The sequence below is a fragment of the Capra hircus genome, chromosome 3 (genome assembly GCF_001704415.2).
Source record: "Capra hircus breed San Clemente chromosome 3, ASM170441v1, whole genome shotgun sequence".
Taxonomy (NCBI): Eukaryota; Metazoa; Chordata; class Mammalia; order Artiodactyla; family Bovidae; genus Capra; species Capra hircus.
In genome coordinates this window covers 103,967,874-103,986,991 of record NC_030810.1, presented here as the reverse complement: position 1 = coordinate 103,986,991, position 19,118 = coordinate 103,967,874, and the positions used below count along the sequence as shown (strand labels likewise).

Genomic DNA, 19,118 nt, shown 5'->3' with positions numbered 1-19,118 from the left:
TGAAGACCCTGTGTGCCACAACTAAGACCTGGCACAGTCAAATGAATAAACAAATGTGGGGGAAGGTGGAGGGGACAGCAACAGCTTCTCTCTGGCCATACAGACTCCCTTCAAGCTTCCTTCTCACCTTATCACTTGGAGCCCGAGATCCCGACCGAGGCACCCTCTGCCCCAAGACTGGCAGGTAAGGGACACATCCAGGGACAGGATAGCAGCCTATCATCTACGGTTTCTTTCTCTTCACCACCAGGGCCTTGGACTTTGGGTGAGAAAAATGGCTGCATCTCAGCATGCAGCCGAGCAAGTGTGGGCAGGTTCCTTACACCCTCTGCCTCATCTTCCCCCACTACGGGCCAAATGACCTACATCCAACGAACATTTGAAGAGGCCCCCAGAGCCAGGCACCAGTGAAGAGGATACAGCTGGGCAGCAGAGAGACCTTGCCCTCAAGGATAAGACACGTAAGATGAATTCACTCCTGGAGAACTGGGACAGAGAATCCAGGGCTCCCCTGACCATCCCAGTCCCTAGAAGACCAAGTCCAGTGACTGAGGGTACCTCCATGCCCACAGGGCTTAAAAAAGGTATAAGAAGCCCTAAGTACACTTTTCACACGTAATCTTTAGCAGTATATTTTTAGCATTTCAAACATCATTTTTAAATGTGGTCTATGATATGAACTCATGCAAATTTATATGTGTAATGTACAAGAAAGTTACGAAGCATGAAACACCCCTGATTTCCTGCCAACCAAACCACTAGCAATCATTGGCTCTGAAGTTCCTCCTGTGCTTCTGAATTCCCCAATCTCCCTGCTCATCCATTGTTACATGTGGGGCCTATCATTCTCTCACTTTTACTTTTTAAAATGTATTTTTATTTATTTTTGGCTACACTGGGTCTTCACTGAGCACAGGCTCCAGAGCGCAGGCTCAGTGGTGGTGGCACGCGGGCTTAGCTGCTCCTCAGCAGGTGGAATCTTCCCAGAGCAGCGATCAAACCCCCATCCCCTGCACTGGCAGGTGGGTTCTTATCCACTTCCCACCACCAGGGAAGTCCACTCCCTCTCTTTAAAAAATAGGTTCAGAGTCGCTACTCACGGATCCCTAAATTGTTCTCAACTTTGTGTGATATCTGAAATTTATACAGATTGTAGGTAGTCTTCTGTGACATGCTTCTGTCACTCATTCCGTTTCTATGATTCATGCAGCTACAGTTATTTGTTTTCACTGCTGTGTAATGTTCCATTGGACAGCGATCTCATTCTCCTGCCGAGGGAGGTTTTAGGTCGTTTCCAGTGTCCTGCTGTGTACTAAAGACTGTGCTATCAAATTTCTCCAATGTGGCTCTTGGTGCATTCGCCCAAGAATTTCCCTGAGTAAAACTGCTGGTCCCAGTGTGTGTATCTATGTCACACATGTCCTTTCCCTTCATGACTGACACACAGGCTAAACCGCTTGAATCTGGTGTGCACCTGATGGAGGCTATGGCCAGCCACATCCAGTCCACATACTGAATTCCATCTGTGCCTGAATGAGGTCTACAAGACCCATCAACACTTTGAATCACTACATCAACACTTTCACTTCTCCATTTTCTACTTGATAAAGCAGCTAAAGGACATAACCTAACATGGATGTCAAGTTCATGAAAACATTACCAACCCTGTATGTAGGAACAACGGAAACACTGTCAGGAATGCCCCGGTGGCTCAGTGGTTAGGACTTTGCATTTCCACCGCACGGGGCACAGGTTCAATCCCTGCTCCAGGAACTCAGATCCCACAAGCCTCTTGGTGAAGCCAAAAACAAACAAACAAAAATAGATGGAGACCCTGTCAAAATAGAACAGTCTTCTGGTAGGTGGCCCCGCTGCGCAGTGCTTACAACATCCCTCCATCAGCTGATGAGCAGCAATTGAAATTCACAAGGAACCAACGCACAATAGACTTTCAAAAGTGCTCGGAAGTCCAAGCAAGGGTCAAGGACCATGGCAGGACGAACTCGCCCTGGTGCTTTCCACACGGCACAGTCTTTATATGTAGGTCTCTATCCCCAGTCATGAATACGAGACTGTGAACTCTAGGTAACACTCATCAGAGAACTCAGTTCATGCTTAATAAATGTTCAAGATAGGGTGCCAGAGAGGGCCCCACAGGGTCAGGTTCTCCACAGTGAAAACTCCCAAGAGGCCCTGTCACACAGGACACCGGGGTCCACGTGGTATTTACTCCCCATGTTGTGCAGTGGGCAGGCCCTATACACAGACCAAAACGCCAGCTTGTCACAACCAGGAGATGCTGAGGAAGACAAGTGGGAGCCTAGAACCAGAAGGGGCTCTCTTTCCTGCTTCTGCCTTTGCCAGTTCCAGGAAATACATTTCTCTGGTCATTTCCCTTACCCCCAGGTCAGATGGAAGCTCTTAACACGGTCAGTGACCAGCTTGAACAATAGCAGGGGCTGTTCTGTTCCTGAATTCACGGACAATGGCCAGAGTATCTGGGCAGCTCAGAGAAATCACAAATAAAAAGACTTTTTTTTTTCTCTTCTACTAAAGCAGAGCTTGCGGAGCGACATAATGGTCACTTCCTCTGCCAAGGAACTTGAGTAATGGTTTTCTGAATCTTTAAAACTGAGTCACTATTCTTTTATAATGGGGAATGATTAATTATAAACACCCATTGGCAAGTATTGCCTGTCCCTGCCCTTCTTCAAAAAATACATATTTCTTCTCGAACCTGTGAACAGCACTGTGTTAACTATGCTTTTGAAAGCATTCTGTGCTCGATCGTCACAATCAAATACTCAGAAAGCAAAGACCACAAGAAAATATACTTGCTACTGTCAGAGTGGGCAGTGCCGCCCCTGCCCACCCTCCCACCCCTCTGCCTCCTGACCCAAATCTCTGAGTCAGTGCCTGTGACACTTGCAGGGCTGTGTGGGAGCCCCTGGGCATCTCTCTCTCTCTTTTTTTTTTTTTTGGCCACACTTCAAGGCTTGTAGGATCTCAGTTCCTCAACCAGGGAATGAACCCGGGCCAAGGCAGTGAAAGCCCAGAATCCTAACCACTAGGCCACCAGGAAACCCCCTCCTGAGCATCTCTTTGAAAAGGAAGAGGTGATAATCACAGAATGCCCTCCTGGTACTTTCACTCACCTCCCCAAAGGATGGGATGAGAGGCAATTTCGTCCTCTTTCTTTCATCTTTCTGCATTTTTTCAATTTTCTGTAAGTTGTTTGTATTACTCTTATAATGAACATATATATATGTAAAACAAAGAGGCTACATAGCCTGGATCTGTCCAAGATATTATACCTAAAGAGGGTGGAAGTGGAGCAGAGTGCAGGGAACAGGGGTGGTGTGAGAGTGGGTTTTTTAGGACAAGCAGCTTCTGAGAGCTCGATCCAGGCCAGAGTGTACACACCCCACCCTTGCAGCTCTGCCCTCCCACCCTTGCAGCTCTGCGCTTTGTCACTTTTGCCGCACGCTACACACTTAGCCCTCAGCTGTGCTGGCCTCATCCCCTAGTGGACACAAGGTCACTATCCCTCCCCACGTGCCCTGTCTGCCTGCTCCCTGGAGTCTGCCAGGGCCCCTCCCTGAGGGGGAAGAGCCAGAGGAAGAGACGCAGCGGGGAACAGTGAGGAGGGAGCCCCAGGTAAGGCGGAGCTCCTGAGAGCATCCCCTCCTGCTCCCCACAGATGGGTCCCAGACCTCCTCACGCTCTCACTCTGGGCGGTGAGGGCCGGGTTAGGAGAGCGGGGAGGGAGGGTTTGGCCCTGCACGCTCTGACATTCAGCACAGCACGCAATTTAACATCTGCCCTTGAGCAACTGCTCAGACATTTGAGCCAGGGTTGCAAGCTGATGCCTGTCCCCTCCTTAAGAATTCAAGAATTTTTTTTTTTTCTGTGTCCCATCAAGTGAAAGGCCAGAAATCCTAATCCCAGAGACAGAACTGACAGTTAGTGAACACTTACTATGCGCTGACATTCTCCACAAAACCCCATAGAGAACTCAAAACTGCCTATAACGCAAACCACCCTAAGGTAAATGTCCCCAACATACTGAGAGAGCCAAGAGGGGGTGTTAAACCATTCCTAAAGGGAGGGACCAAAGGAAGAGAGTTTTGAGACACAAGTGGGAGTTTGATAAATGGAGCTACAGGGAATTTATTGTTGTTCAGTCACTAAGTCATGTCTGACTCTTCGCCACACCATGGCCTGCAGCACGCCAGACTCCTCTGTCCTCCACTAGCTCCTGGAGTTCACTCAAATTCATGTCCACTGGTCAGTGATGCTATCTCACCATCTCATCCTCTGTCACCCGCTTCTCCTGTCCTCAATCTTTCCCATCATCAGGGTCTTTGTCTAATGAGTTGACTCCAAAGTACTGGAGCTTCAGCATCAGTCCTTCCAATGAATATTCAGCATTGATTTCCTTTAGGATTGACTGGCTACAGCGAATGGCATTCTATACAGAGGGAACAGCATGGAAAGGCGTTAAGAAGTAAGACCTTAGGGAGAGCAGGTATCTGATGTCCTCCAAGGGGATCAGAGCTGACTCTTGCAGACAGAGCTATGTGTAGGCTCCCTGCCCACCACCTCCAACCCCAGCCTCCGGGACTGAAGCCAACAGTGCCGCCTGGCATAGGGAAAGCAGCCCTATGTTATCAGAAGAGCAAGTGCTATTCCTGGTCTTGCCACCTGGACTTGCAATGAGCCTTGGGCCTGTCACAGCCCCTGGTGGAGCCCTACTCACTGTCTCTGTGAGATGAGGATTCAGACCACAGTCTGGAGCTCCTTGCTGTCCCACCCTCCCTGTTCCTGCCATCTAGCATCTTATCACTCTGAATCACTAGCTCACAAAGGGCAGGAAGCATGTCTATGTCTGTTTATCTCAGACAATAGCCCAGCTTGAAAATACAATTAATCTGTGGGTTTATGACTCTAAGAGTCGATGACATTTGGAGAAGGACGATGGCCAGAGCATCCCAATGCTGTCAGACAAATGCACCTCCCTTATCCCTCAAGAGCCCCGGGGAGGAAAATTCCCTCAACCTCCTTCACCTCTCATTTCCTAAGGGGAAGAGAGTTTAGGTCCTGGTAACCTCTGACAACCAAAGCCACACCTCCCCTGGACCAGTGCTCATGCAACCCCACTCCCTGGGCCCCCCCACCATGGCCAACAGCTCTCAAGCCTGGGAACTTCGCAGTACAGCCCTGGGAAGTGGGGCTCTTCCCCATCCAGGACCTGAGGTCGGATGCCAGAAACCCAGACAGCTTTGTTGTTTTTCCACTTCTACCCTTCTTCGAGTAAACTCGCAAATGTCAATAACCAGAGAAAAACACGCACACGGAGACACATATTTCTCAACTCCTTTGCAGCTTGTTGCTGCTCCTGCCAGCAAAAACAAGTTCAGCTTCCTGGCCCCATTTATGTAAGCCTTGGAGCCGCTGCCAGTGCCACCGCCGCCGACACAATTTAGCTCACGCCTGCTAATCCCACCGCCCCGGTTTCTGAGCAGGGACAGTTCTCCCAGCTGTCGGCCAGCCAGCTGGCAGCATAGAACGGCCTCCAGCCTCTGGGGCTTCAGGGACACAGGATCTCAGAAGGGGTCACAGAGGAACCATGGGGACCCCGTTAGCAGGCAAGACCCTGACCTAGAAGGAGGTGCCTGCTGAGACGTCTCCAGGAGGGAAAAAAACCATGGGCATCTAATGTCCAAAGAGAAACAGAAGCAGGATCTGGTCCCATGGGGCCTAGAACAAGTCCCCGATGTGCTCTATCCCCTGTCCCTGCACAGCCCCCTGCCCAGCTAAGGACTGAAACCCATGTCCTGACTTCCCGAGTAATAATAACTATAATACTCAGCACCACCTACAGCACTTAGCACATGCCAAGCTGCCAGGCGCTCTACCTAAGAGCCCTACCCTCCTAACATACCTTGCTGAGGAGGAGGCTGGTCCCTACTTCCGTGTAAGTTCAGAGAAGTTGAGGAACTGACCCGAATGCACACAACTAGTGAGGGAGGGAGTCTGCAATTGGTTCCAGGTGGGTCTGACCACAGTCACCCCACCCCCACTCCCTGGGGGTCCAGGTGCCTCCCTGTGCTCCAGCCCTGCCCCTCTTCTCTGGGCTGCCCACCACCCTGCATCTCCCCTTCCTGATTTCTTCTCCTCTCTGCCTTCCCCAGGTGTTTCTGACCATCACAGAGGTTCCAGGAAGACAGCTCTGGGGTTGAGCCCTGGGGTTGAGAGGTCTTGGGGGGGCCGTTGGGAGGGGAGTGAGCCTGCCCCCACATAGCCCTGCCACATTAGTAGCCCCTGGGGGTCTCTCACTGGAAGCCAGGGCCCAAGCAGCAGCATGCCTGTGACAATTTATAGTTTAAAAGTGTCCCCCAGACCCCTAATCTCACGCTCTTACCAGATCACCCACTCACTTTCTAAAACTCCCCAGAATGCCCTCCCCTGCCACGTAGGGCCATGTGGTCCCAGCCACCCCTTTCCCACAGACCCCTCCTCAGATTGCTGACTCCTGCCCTCCTCCTCCCTCTAATGTGTTTGTACTTCTGTACCTGCTTGTATTTGTCTTGTATTTGGCAGAGTCAGTATTTACCTTGGCGCGGTCTTGCCCTCTATCCGCACCACGGACCCCACATCTACTGATTGGAGAGAGGGCCTGGGAGGCTCCTCTGGACCATAAGAAGGTAATGATGGCTGCTGACTCAGAGACCAGCGCGTGTGACCAGCTCCGCAGGAGAAAAACATTTAATTCTCCCCTGGCAGCATCACAAATAACAAGCTGGCCCCAGGCCCAGAAGGCCTGACCTGGGTCACTTCTCAGAGATTATAAGCTAATTAGAGGAAAAGATATCAAAGGAGAGCAAACAATCTAACTTCCCTCCCCCACCAAACCCCAAGAAGCAGACTGAAAAAAGAGTAAAGGCAAGACTCAGTAAGCCATGAAGAAGGGCACGTGGCTGCAGGTGGACTTGGGTCCAGGAAGGGGCTGGGCTGGGGCTACAGCCACAGAGGGCTGCTGAGCAGAGGGCCGCTCTCCTAGGGCTGTCAAGACCCTTAAAGGCGATTTAGCCAACCTGCCCATTTTTATAGATGAGGGCAACCAGGGCCCAGAAGTCACACACCCAGTGTGTGGTGTAGCCAGAACTGGAAGCCTGGCTCATTATTGCCCCACGTCCTTCCCAGGAGCGTGACAGGACCCTGTCATCTTGCCTCTGAACTCGGCCTGGGAGTCTAATCAGGAGCCTGGCCCCCTTCAGGGTCTGTTATTAAGTGTTTGTTGAAGCAGAGGGTGGATGGGGTGCAGCACACACCTGACACCTATTCCCCTACCCCATCCCAAGCCACATCCATCACCACCCCTCCCACCACCTGCCCCAGCTTCCACTCCTCCACCCCTTTAGATATGAGGAAGCAAAGCTAAAGATTTGAGAAGCCACAAAGTGCAGGTGTGGTAGAGAGTGACTAGAAGGGACACAGGAGGGCCTGCTGGGGCTGGCCATACAGCTGGCTGGCGGTTATGTGGCTATGCTCAATTTGTGCAAATTCACTGGGCTGTTAGACTTATGCTGGGTACACTTTTCTGCGTGCATCTATACTGCGGTACTCATTTTATAAAGCCCCAAAGTCCTCCTGCCATCCTTCCCCTCACCCCCACTGCCATGAGCAGACACACACACAAGCACACTCTGGTCCAGCTTCATGTCACCATGAAGCAAGCCGCTAGAATGGAAGAACAGGCACGTCTACCCTTAGTGAAGCTGTGAAACCCAGATTCCAGCTCTTCTGCCCCCAGCCTGTTCCTCTCACAAATAAACCTCACCAGGCCCACCAGGTTTTGAGCTAGGGAGACTCAGCATTATAAATATGTCAATGCTCCCTAAGTTATCTCTAAATTTTACTTGATCCTAATAACCAACAGGACTTTTTTTTTTTTTCTTGGAACTAGGGAAGCTGATTCTAGAGTTCAAACTGAAAAGCAAACAAGCAAAGATAGCCTGGACAATTTTGAAAAAGCAGAGAACTAAGAGGAGGGTTAGCCCTACAAAACTCTAAAGCATATTATAAAGCTATAGTGATGCGAACAGCGTGGCACCGGCGTATGAGCAGATGGACAAAACTAGAAACTAGAAAGTTCAGAAATAACAGGAACCACAAAGAGCTCAGCCTGCACCACTGAACTGTGCCCTTCAAATGGCTCAGATGGTGACTGTTATGCAATGCGTATCTTACCACAATTATTTTAAAATAGCTTAATTTGAGTGTTGACTATATACAGATGCTATTCTAAGTATGCACATGGATGACCTACCTTGATCTTCTCAACAGCTTATCTTACAGGAGGCTGGTTACATAACTAATTTGGAGTCAGCCTAGACACAAACCCAGGCGATTAGGCCTCAGAATTTTTGAAATACTCAGTCTCCATCAGGCAGTATAAACCCAAGAATATACAGTAATTTGGTAGACTTTAAAGGTGACTTTTTAAAATCAATGAGGGAAAGATGGATTATTCAACAGACTACAAAAAAGGACATCAGGTAACAACCAGGAGTCAAAAAGTTAGAGCCATACCTCACTATATGATAAATTTAAATGGATCAAACATTTAAATATTAAAATTATTAAAAGTACCAGGAAAAAAAAAAGAATCTTTTTTTTACACACCCCCCCGCAAAAGAATCTTTTAAAACAGTTTTGGCATAGGGAAGATCTTATTAAGCATGATACAACATTTAAAAGTCATAAAATAAATTGATAAACTCAACTACAATTTTTTTAAAATATGCATGGCAAAAACTAAGCCCCACCAAAAAGTCAAAAGACAAATGACAAACTAGAGAAAAGTCTTCAAAACTCATATCATTGAGGACTAAATTCTTTAATATATTAAGAGCTCCTGTAAACAAGAAAAAGACCAACAACCCAATTCTTTTTTTTTAATGAGCAATGAATATGAACAGGAAGCTCATAGAAACAGGCTATGCAAATATCTCTTAAATAAGCAAAAACCTGTATAACCACACTCAGATAAGATAAATGAAAATTAATTCCACATAGACACCATCTCAGGTTGATTACCAGTTTTCATCAGAGGTGTGGAGACAGGCATTCTCTCATTGCTACTGGGAGTATGAATTGGTGAAGCTTCCACTCTCACTCAAAAGCACAAACACACATGGCCTTCAACCCACAGATTCACCTTCGAGGAATTTATGCTGCCCATGTGCTTCCACTTAGGCAACACGATGGACAAGCAGACTGACTCCTGGAAGCACTATCTGTAATGGCTAAGCCAGGAAACAAGCCCAGAGACGATGTCCATCAAAAGGAAACTGGCTAAAGAAATTCGGTGTGTCCATATAACGAAATACAAAAAAAAAAAAAAAAAAATTAAGAGGAAGTTCTTTAGGGACTTCCCTGGTAGTCCAGTGGCTAAGACTCTGTGCTCCTGACACAGGGGGCCTGGGTTTGATCCCTGGTGAGGTAACTACATCCCATATGCAGCAGATAATCCATTCTGCAACTAGAGATTCCTCATGCCACAAGGAAGATCGAAGATCCTATGTGCCATAACTAAAGCTCTGGTGCAGCCAAATAAATAAATAAAAATAAATTTAAAAAAATTTTTAAATAAAGAGGAAGTTCTTTATTTATCAAAATAAATGAACTTTTTCCTAGTCCATTGTCTAAAGTAGTTAAGAGGATTCAGACACACCCAAGTTCCAACCCTTGGACAGCCACTTACTACTTGTGTGACCTTGGGCTAGCTTCTCAACCTCCTTAGGCCTCACTTTTCCCATCCCAAAAATGGAAATAATAATAATGTGTGTTTATCTGTTAGTCACTCAGTCGCATCTGATTCTTTGCAACCCCATGTAGCCTGCCAAGCTCCTCTGTCCATGGAATTCTCCAGGCAAGAATACTGGAGAGGGTAGCCATTCCCTTCTCCAGGGGATCTTAACTACGCAGAGACCGAACCCAGGTCTCCTGCATTGCAGGCAGATTATTGTCTGAGCCACTAGGGAAGCCCAATAATAATTATTTCTAAAGATTGTTGCGAGAGTTGTATTAGATAACTAATGGTAAAAACTTAGCACTATTCTCAGAACATACCTAATCTCTCAAAAAACATGAGCAATTATAATTATTTTTCCCACTGCAATGGCGGGTCTTTCCCCTTTTCTATGAGAAAGTCTTCATACTACAGCCTCTCCCATCAAAATAGGCTCTTCAGATCAGTAGCAGCAATCAAGCACCTGATTTTGTTTGTTTCAGCCTCAAGAAGTGTTGCTCTGTCTGTCTGAGCTTAGAGTGACTTGGCTTAAGGTTGGCTGATTTGGTAAGTGGACAGTCTAGAGACAGGCCTGAACTGTCTACCCCCTGAGATGTTTTCTCTCTCTCTGCTCTCCCAGCTGCCTTGCTTAGAGATACAGAAAGCTCATTTGCAGGGACATGGGATTATAAAACATTTCCCTGACCCAAAGTGGCATGAATGTATACCAGGGAGGAGGGGGTTATAGTGCAACGGCTTAAACATACACAGGGCCTTAAGTGTTCTTCTTAAAAATACTGAAGAAGGACACTCCTGGGGCGAAATCAGAGCTGTCTCTGCCACATCAGTGTGTATGGAGTTGGTAAGTCTCTGAGAATACTGAGAAAAGAAACGATGCCCTTGATGTCTCCGAGCTTTGAGAAGGGTGGGAGCTGTGGGCGACCCGTGATACGGTGGAAAGAGCAAGGTTCGGTGCAAAGTCTGTTATTTCCTTGCTGTGCCATCTTGAGTGAGTTTCTTAACCTCTCTGAGCCTCGGTTTCCTTTCGCCTACTCAAGGACACTGCCTCAGCAATTCTGTCAATGTTTGGTCTCTACTAGATTATTTTCATCAGCATACAAACAGGATGAGATTTCAGTCATCTTTTTAAAAAGTCTTTTCAAGACCCCACTTCTCCAGGCAACGAACACTCCATTTCTTTCCTCCTCTTTACAGGTAAAACCCTCAGGAGAGTGGCCTCCACTTGCTGGCTCCTGTTTCTCTCCTCCTGTTCTCTTTCTAGCCCACTCCTGTCAGCCTTAGGCCTCCACCATTTTGCCCAAATGCCTCACAGCAAGGCAAGGTCACCAACAGCCTGAGGGTGGCTACGTCCCCTGGTCAGGCTGTCTTCTTGCTCTCTCAGGTCTGACACCACTGAACTGTTCCCAGCTCTTGACGCACTGTCCTCGCTGCGTTTTCAGGACAACTCTCCTGGTTCCCCTCCTGCTTCCCTGGCCTCATCGTCTGTCTCCTCCTCCCTCTTCCAGGTCAGAGTGCCCCAGGACTCCGCCCAGGACCTCTTCGCTTCTCCGTCTACATTCTCGCCCTCTGTGATCTCAGCCATGCTCAAGACTCGACATAACCTCTGTCGTCAGCCGACTCCCAAATTCATACCTCAAACTCAGTCTGCATCCCCAAACTCTGGACTCCTATACCCAGCTCCTCAGCGTCTTCTCTCCATTGTCTAAAAGACAGTTCAGTTTCAACATGTCTAAAACCAACTTTCTGATCTCCTCCCCACCCCCCGTCAAAACCCGCGGTCCGACAGCCCACCCTCTCTATGCCAGGCACCAAGACCCCTCTCACACACAGTTGCTGTGAAGAGTAAGTGAGATCATAGGCGCAGAGAGCTTAGCACAGTTCAGTGTAGAGTCAGCATCCAGGATGGTGGCAGCTGCTGTAAACCTCAGGGTAGAGAGGCAGGGAAGCTGGGAGGTGGAGGGAAGCTGAACGAAGGAATTGGGAGACAGCCTGGCTGGAAGTCAGGGCAAACTCAGGACCGTGCCAGAAAAGTCCCCGACTCTACCAGAGATTTTGGACCTTTTTGGATCTCAAGTGCAGAAGAGAGTAAAGCACACAGATGACCCCAAAGAAACTCCCCAGGGCTTCACCAAACAGAGTCTGAGAGTTAAAAGCCTCTTTTTGTGCTATCTTACAACTCCGGTCCTCAAGGACTCTCTTCCAAAGACGTAACACCTCAGTGACAATTAAGGACAGGACATCTAGAACCTCCCTGTCCACCTGGAGTCTAAAGAGCTGATGACCCAGGCTTGGCTTCCCCAGAGACAAACCCAAACTTCACCAGGGCAAGGGGCATCCAAGTGTCCCGACAGAGCCCTCTGCTCCAGAACTCGACAGGCCCTCAGGTAGGACCAGATTGTTAAAGAGGAGGCAGGAATTTGCCTGCATAAGTTGGAAGTATCAAGAATCCCTCAATATTTTTAGATTTCCTCAGACTTTCATTCCAACCTCATCTTCGTGGTGAGACCTTCCCCAGCTTCCCCTCAAAAAGATCAGTTCCACATCCTTCTTGGTTTGTACACATGGTTCCTATCTCCATCCCCTGCTTTGTTTTTCCTCCTTGAGTGTGTGTCTGTGTCTGTTTGTGTCTGTGTGTGTGCGCGCGCTTAGTTGCTCAGTGTGTCTGACTCTTTGCAACCCATGGATTGTGTGTGGCCCTCTGTCCATGGGATTCTCCAGGCAAGAATACTAGAGTGGGTTGCCGTGCCCTCCTGCAGGGGATCTTTCTGACCACGGAATCAAATCTGTGTTTCTCTTGCACTGCAGGCATATTCTTTACCATCTGAGCCACCAGGGAAGCCCTTTCCTCCTTAGCACTAGTATCATACTATATATTTAATTTACATCCCTAATAGAATGAAGCCCCAATGAGCCCAGGAATTTTGTCTGTTTGGCTCACTGCTGTATCCACAGCTGTTAGAATAGTGCCTGGAACATCAGAGGAGCTCAAAATGTTTTTTTCAGATGAATACATTATTGGCTACATGTATTTAAGCACTCGCTCTGTGTTAGAGATCTCATTATGTGCTCTGAGTAGTACCTTACTTAGCACATTTCACCTTCATAACCACCCTATGAGGTAGTATATTATTTCTATTTTCCAGATGAGGACAGCAAATCTCAGATGGTAAAAATCCCTTGCTGAAGCTCACATTATTCTCCATGGCAGGGCTAGGCAGAGATCAGTCTGGCTCCAAAACCTTAACCATTAACTGTTCAAGATGAGCTGTGTTCATAATGGAAAGAAGGTCCAGAGAGGGATAAAAAGCAACAGAAAATCTCTGGAAGAAACTGCTTGGCACTCAAGACCAAGCGCTGTCCAGTAGAACTTTCTGCAATTATCAAAATGCTCTATACTTTTGCTGTCCAATATGGGAGCCAAGTGTGACTAGTGCAACGAAAGAACTACATTTTAAATTTGATTTCATTCTAATTAATTCAAATTCAAGCAGCCCTACTTAGTAAGTGGCTACCATATTAGAGAGAACAAATCTAGATCTTTAAGCCTCACCTGGAAAAGCCCAGATTCAGTGATAGGAATGCTCTGGCTCACTGGGTGGGCTGGTAGCAGGCAAGGCTGGTGGGGTAGGAGAACCAGAGGGGAAGTGAAGCAACTGGACCAGCTTTGTGTAATCCTTCCAAACACCCTTTAAGGGGAGGATTTGTTAACCCAGTCCACAGGCCAAGCCGCAGAGGGTCAGAGATGTGATGTGCCTGCTGCCTTGGGATCTTGGTCCACCCCGCTCCCCCAACAACTTGGTCCTTGAGTAGCAGGCACCAAGCAGGATGGGACAGAGGGTTTCCTCAGTCCCTCCTAGGGATTCACCCCTGACCATTTTTAAACTCCTTTTAGGCAGTCTTTAGGTGGTGACTGTATAGTCCATGGGGTCATAAAGAGTCGGACATGACTGAGCAACTTTCACTTCACTTCACTACACTAAGTGGCTGATTCCAGGGCTTCACAGGATTCATAACCGTTTTCGGCAGTGAGTAAACAAGTGAAAACAAGTGAAAGTGTTCATTGCTCAGTTGTGTCCGACTTTTTGAGATCCCATGGACTGTAGTCCGCCAGACTCCTCTGTCCATGGGATTCTCCAGGCAAGAATATTGGGTTGGTTAGCCATTCCCTTCTCCAGGGGATCTTCTCAACCCAGAATCAAACTTGGATCTCCTGCATTGCAGGCAGATTCTTTACCATCTGGGCCAGAGTCAACAAGAGGCGGGCTTCCCTGGTGGCTCTGCCGGTAAAGAATCTGCCTGCAATGTGAAAGACACAGGTTTGATCCCTGGGTTGGGAAGATCCCCTGGAGGAGGGCATGGCAACCCACTCCAGTATTCTTGCCTGGAGAGTCCCCGTGGACCCGAGGAGCCTGGCAGGCTGCATGCAGTCCGTGGGGTCGCAAAGAGTCAGACACAACTGAGCGACTAAGGGCACGCAGCACAGCAGGACGTAGAGCTAAAGCAGGAGGGGTTTCCGGCAACTGGAAGCTAGCAGCACGGAAGGCCTGCCTCAAGTTCTTCATCGCACCGTTTAGCCAGTTACCCTCAAATTTGTGAATCACAAGTGGTATTTGTTGAAAAGGACATTTCCTGAGCCTTACTTCCAAATATTTCTTTTCAGTAAATCTGGGGCAGGGGCCAAGGATCAGCATTCTTGTCAAGTACCCACCCCCCACTCCCAGGGCACCCAGGCAGGTACACACACACAGACACACACACCAATGTTTATTCAAACAGACCCAGAATGAGCCTTTTGAGAAATATTGATTTAGGGTGAGACTAGGAACTAAAGAGCCTCTTGATGAAAGTGAAAGAGGAGAGTGAAAAAGTTGGCTTAAAACCCAACATACAGAAGACTAAGATCATAGCATCTGGTCCCATCACTTCATGGCAAATAGCTGGGGTAACAATGGAAACAGTGACAGACTTTATTTTGGGGGCTCCAAAATCACTGCAGATGAGGATGCAGCCATGAAATTATAAGATGCTTGCTCCTTGGAAGAAAAGTTATGACCAAACTAGATAGTATATTAAAAAGTAGAGACATTACTTTGCCAACAAAGGTCTGTCTAGTCAAAGCTATGGTTTTTCCAGTAGTGATGTATGGATATGAGAGGTGGAGTATAAAGAAAGCTCAGTGCTGAAGAATTGATGCGTTTGAACTGTGGTGTTGGAGAAAACTCTTGAGAGTCCCTTGGACTGCAAGGAGATCCAACCAGTCCATCCTAAAGGAAATCAGTCCTGAATATTCATTGAAAGGACTGATGCTGAAGCTGAAACTCCAATACTTTGGCCACCTGATGCGAAGAACTGACTCATTGGAAAAAACCCTGATGCTGGGAAAGATTGACGGCAGGAGGAGAAGGGTTGGATGGTGTCACCAACTCAATGGAGATAAGTTTGAGGAAGCTCCGGGAGTTGGTGACGGACAGGGAAGCCTGGCGTGCTGCAGACCATGGGGTCACAAAGAGTCGGCACGACTGAGTGGTTGAACTGAACTGACTGAGGAATGCAGGTAGGCACTGGAACTGAAAGAGGCTGCCCTGAAGGGAAGTTTAGAGGTTAAGATAGGACTTTGAGATTTAAAGGTGTAGGTGTCTGTTTTGTACGCCGTCTTGCAATACAGAAGGCGAGAGGAACCTCAGTCACAGATGTCCAGGCCTTCCACACCTGACAACTACGTCCCAGCTAGTCCAGGCCCCTAGACAGCAGTTCACTTGCGCAGCCCTGCCAGCTCTCGGATGTGTGGGCAGCGGCTGATCCCAAGGAAAACACGCCTCCTGGCTATAAGGGCCCACAGCCAGGAGAGTCAGCGGATTTCCCCTCTAAACCAACTCCAGCCTCTGCTACTCAGCTCGGCCCCTCACTTCTCCAAAGCAAGATATCTCACAGTCATTTGCTCCATGCTTCCTGTACAATGTCTTTATTTTTGCTCTCAAGTTTGTGGGTTGAGTTCTGTGTGGGTGTGGGAGGGGAGCTGGGTATTTTCTACCTCTCTGCATGTTCCTTCTGAACTGGGAGGGCTTTCACTTCCTCCCCAAACTCTCAGTTCTGCCTTTTTCACAAGGCTGTCCAGGCCTTGAGACCACCTCGCCCAACCAACCTGAGCACCAGGAAAACGGAGAACTGACTGCAACCGCCCTTGCAGTGCTCTATAGCCACTTAGGAGAAAAAGGAAGCAACAGCTACAGCAGTAACCTCCCTGGGGCAGGTGCCCTGGGGGGTGGTGTGAGTAGCAACAGAGGCAGGCAGAGAAGGCTTGCTCCCTGCTGGGTGCCCCAGGCCTCAACCCTGCCTTGCCTCTCTCTGATAGAACACCGGGCAGACCCAGGCCTCTCCTTCCCTTGGCCTCCTCTGACCAGCACTTGGTCAGCCAGGGGTGATGGCCAGGTTGTCCTCGAGACACCCCCAGCTCTGCTTGCCAGGCTAGTTCTCCATTTGGAGGTCTTAGGGGTCTACCACATCGGAGCACAGCGCCTTGGAGGGGTGGGCCTCCACCAAGCCGGCCTGAAAACTTTCCGACCCAACCTCTCTAAATGCTGGCCTCCTCTCTGGAACAAAGTATTACTCAGATCCAGCAGAGAATGTGTGCAAAGCACAGGAGGCCTTCCACAGCCCCTGTTACCGGTTGGGGTTATAAACATGTGCTGTGAAAAGGAATCCCTTTTCTTTCCTCCTTGAAGCACAACGATCACAACCATTCAGAAGGCAAAAGGAGCTGCAGGCACACCAGCCCCTGGTTCTCTCCAGCAGGGAAGAACGTCTGAAGGTGTTCACCCAGGGCAGGGGCACAGTGTGGTCTAGCAGTGGAAGCCAGAGCCACCGGCCCCCAGCCGTCTATTCCCAGAAGCCTGCCGGCTGCCCCCTTGGGTTTCCACTGAGGCCTCAAAGAAGCCTTCAGACCCTAAAATAGACCTCTGGGGAAAGGGTCCTCCAGAAGAGAACCTTAGACGCGCTGCAGGGCACGCCGCCAGAGGCCAGAGAGAGGACTCGGCCAGCGGCACGTTACAGTCCACAGGAGCAAGAAGTGCCCTGTGCCCTCTGCCCCACCCCTCCTTCTCTCGTCTGAAAGTGGAGTCCAGTGTGTGCCAGTCTCAAGACGTCTCAACCCCCTGGCCAAACCTCCTTACTTGGCTTCAATTCCCAGATCTGAGGCACAGGGCTTGCTAGAGCCGGTGTCTGCCTAAGCAAGTGCAGGCAGCGAACGGCAGGAAGGTCCGTGATTCAGAGCCCATATGATGTCACTCCCTTCACAGTCAGGGCACTGTCATCCACACATCAACCCGGGGTCCGAGTGGAGAACCAGGCGGGATGCCTTCTCCAAAAGCTGAGGGGCAAAGGCGGCGCTGGCATAAAGGACGCCCGGGGCAGGAATTCCACTCCGCTAGGGCATCTCCTTTTAAAGTAACCCAGGACGCCGTTGTGTAAGGACTCCTGGGGGCCCTGGGAAGGAGACCCGAGGATCGGGTTGCTGAGAATACACCACGTCCTGTACGAGGATCGCAGAGAGCTTACCGGAGGCAGAGAAGTCACGGGGAGAGCGCGCCGGGCCGAAGCAGCAGGACGCAGCAAGGGGGCGCGCGAGCGAGCGCCCGCGGGGGAACAGCTCGGGGAGCCCGGGGCCGCACCTTGTGCCGCGGGGACCCCAGCTAGCCCGGGACAGGGGAAGCCGTCACCGCCCCCTGCCTCCCTCCGCCGCCCAGCGTCTACCGCAGCCACCTCGGTTCCCCCACCCGCCGGCTGCCCCAGCCCTCCGGAAGCGCCCGAAGCCCTTACCCGGCGCGGGGCAGCCCTCCAAGGCCAGCGCCGTCCCGGACGCGGCGAGGAGGGCGGTCAGCAGCGCGCAGCGGACGGCCAGCATGCTTCCTCCTCGGCTAATGCCCCATGTTCCCAGAGAGGCGGGCTGGCGGGCCGGCGGGCTGGCCGGGAGCCGACGGCTGGGGCGGGGCAGCGGGCGGGCGGCCGGGCGGAGGGCAGCCCCCATCCCCGAGGGGCCCGCTCTCCGCACGCACGGCGAGTCCCCGAGCCCTGCGCCGCTCTCGGCTCGGCTCCCTCTGGCCGAGCTCAGTGTCAGTGCGACTTCCCACTTGCACATGACTCAGAACCGCGGACGGTCCCGACAACGCAGGAAAACATTTGAGGAACTCGCCCTGGAGCTGTCTCTCGGCTGTCCCAGGGTGCTGTTACGAAAGTCGAGGAGGATGGCGCAACAGCCCCGCGCACCGGCCGAGCGGAGGGGGTGGCTTCCTGCCGCCGCGCCGCACCTGAACCCCGCGGGGGCGAGCTCGGCCGGGGACCCTCCCCCTACTTCTGTTGATCAGAGCAGGGGAATTAGACACCACTGGCTCGGTTTTGATTTTTGGTTTCGTGACCAGGATTACTCTGTGAAAGGAGCACCTGGAGAGCGCTGGAGGAGGCGATGTGCCTCTTACAGTTACAGTAAAGCAGGGCTTGGCAGCCCTTTCTGCCCCTCTGAACCACCTGGGCGCCCTTAAAACCATCAGTGTCTGGTTCCCACACCCAGAGATTCTGATTTAATGGATCTGGGCTGAGGCATCGGGAGACTCACTGCAGTAAAGGTGCATTCTTTCCCCGTGCCTGTCTGTCCCCCGCAGTACTGGCAAGGAAAAGGTTTGGGCTTTGGAAGAGGCTTGAGACCTGGGTTCCCATCCAGACCTCCACCTACTGTGTCTGTGACTACAATTCCCTTGAGTTTCTGTTTCCTCACCTGTCAGATATAAGGAAGTCTGTCAGGATAGTTATGAAGACACTGTGGCTGTGGTTGTGATCTATGCACCTGACACAGGGTCCAGGTGGAAGGTGTCAAAACGTGCGTGTCCGCCCTCCCCATCTGACAGACAGAAACTGGAACTCAGCTTTTCAGAAGCAACCACAAACACCTCTTGAAAGAGCCCACCAAGGTTCCCCAAGGAGCCTGAAGCTGACAGGGTGGCCTCACGGCTGAGTTTGGAGGGAATGAAAAGTGCTGAAACAAGGTCTAGGCTGAGAAGTTTCTGGCAGGGCAGCTGCTAATTAGAATGTGCTTTTCCATTTGGGCTTCCCTGGTGGGTCAGAGACTAAAGCGGCTGCCTGCAATGCGGGAGACCCGGGTTCGATCCCTCGGTCGGGAAGATCCCTGGAGAAGGAAATGGCAACCCACTCCAGTATTCTTGCCTGGAGAATCCCATGGACGGAGGAGCCTGGTGGGCTACAGTCCACGGGGTCGCAAAGAGTCGGACACAACTGAGCTACTTCACTTTCA

At 50.3% G+C, this 19,118-nt stretch overlaps 1 protein-coding gene across 1 annotated transcript in view; it reads right to left on the bottom strand.

Moving 5' to 3' along the window:
- Nucleotides 1–18,034, bottom strand: part of IL6R (interleukin 6 receptor) — a 55,026-nt gene extending 36,992 nt beyond the window's left edge. Inside the window, exon 1 of the mRNA XM_018046192.1 lies at nucleotides 17,633–18,034. Coding sequence (XP_017901681.1) covers nucleotides 17,633–17,951 — 319 coding nt within the window. The 5' untranslated portion in view covers nucleotides 17,952–18,034. The remainder of the gene's footprint in view (nucleotides 1–17,632) is intronic.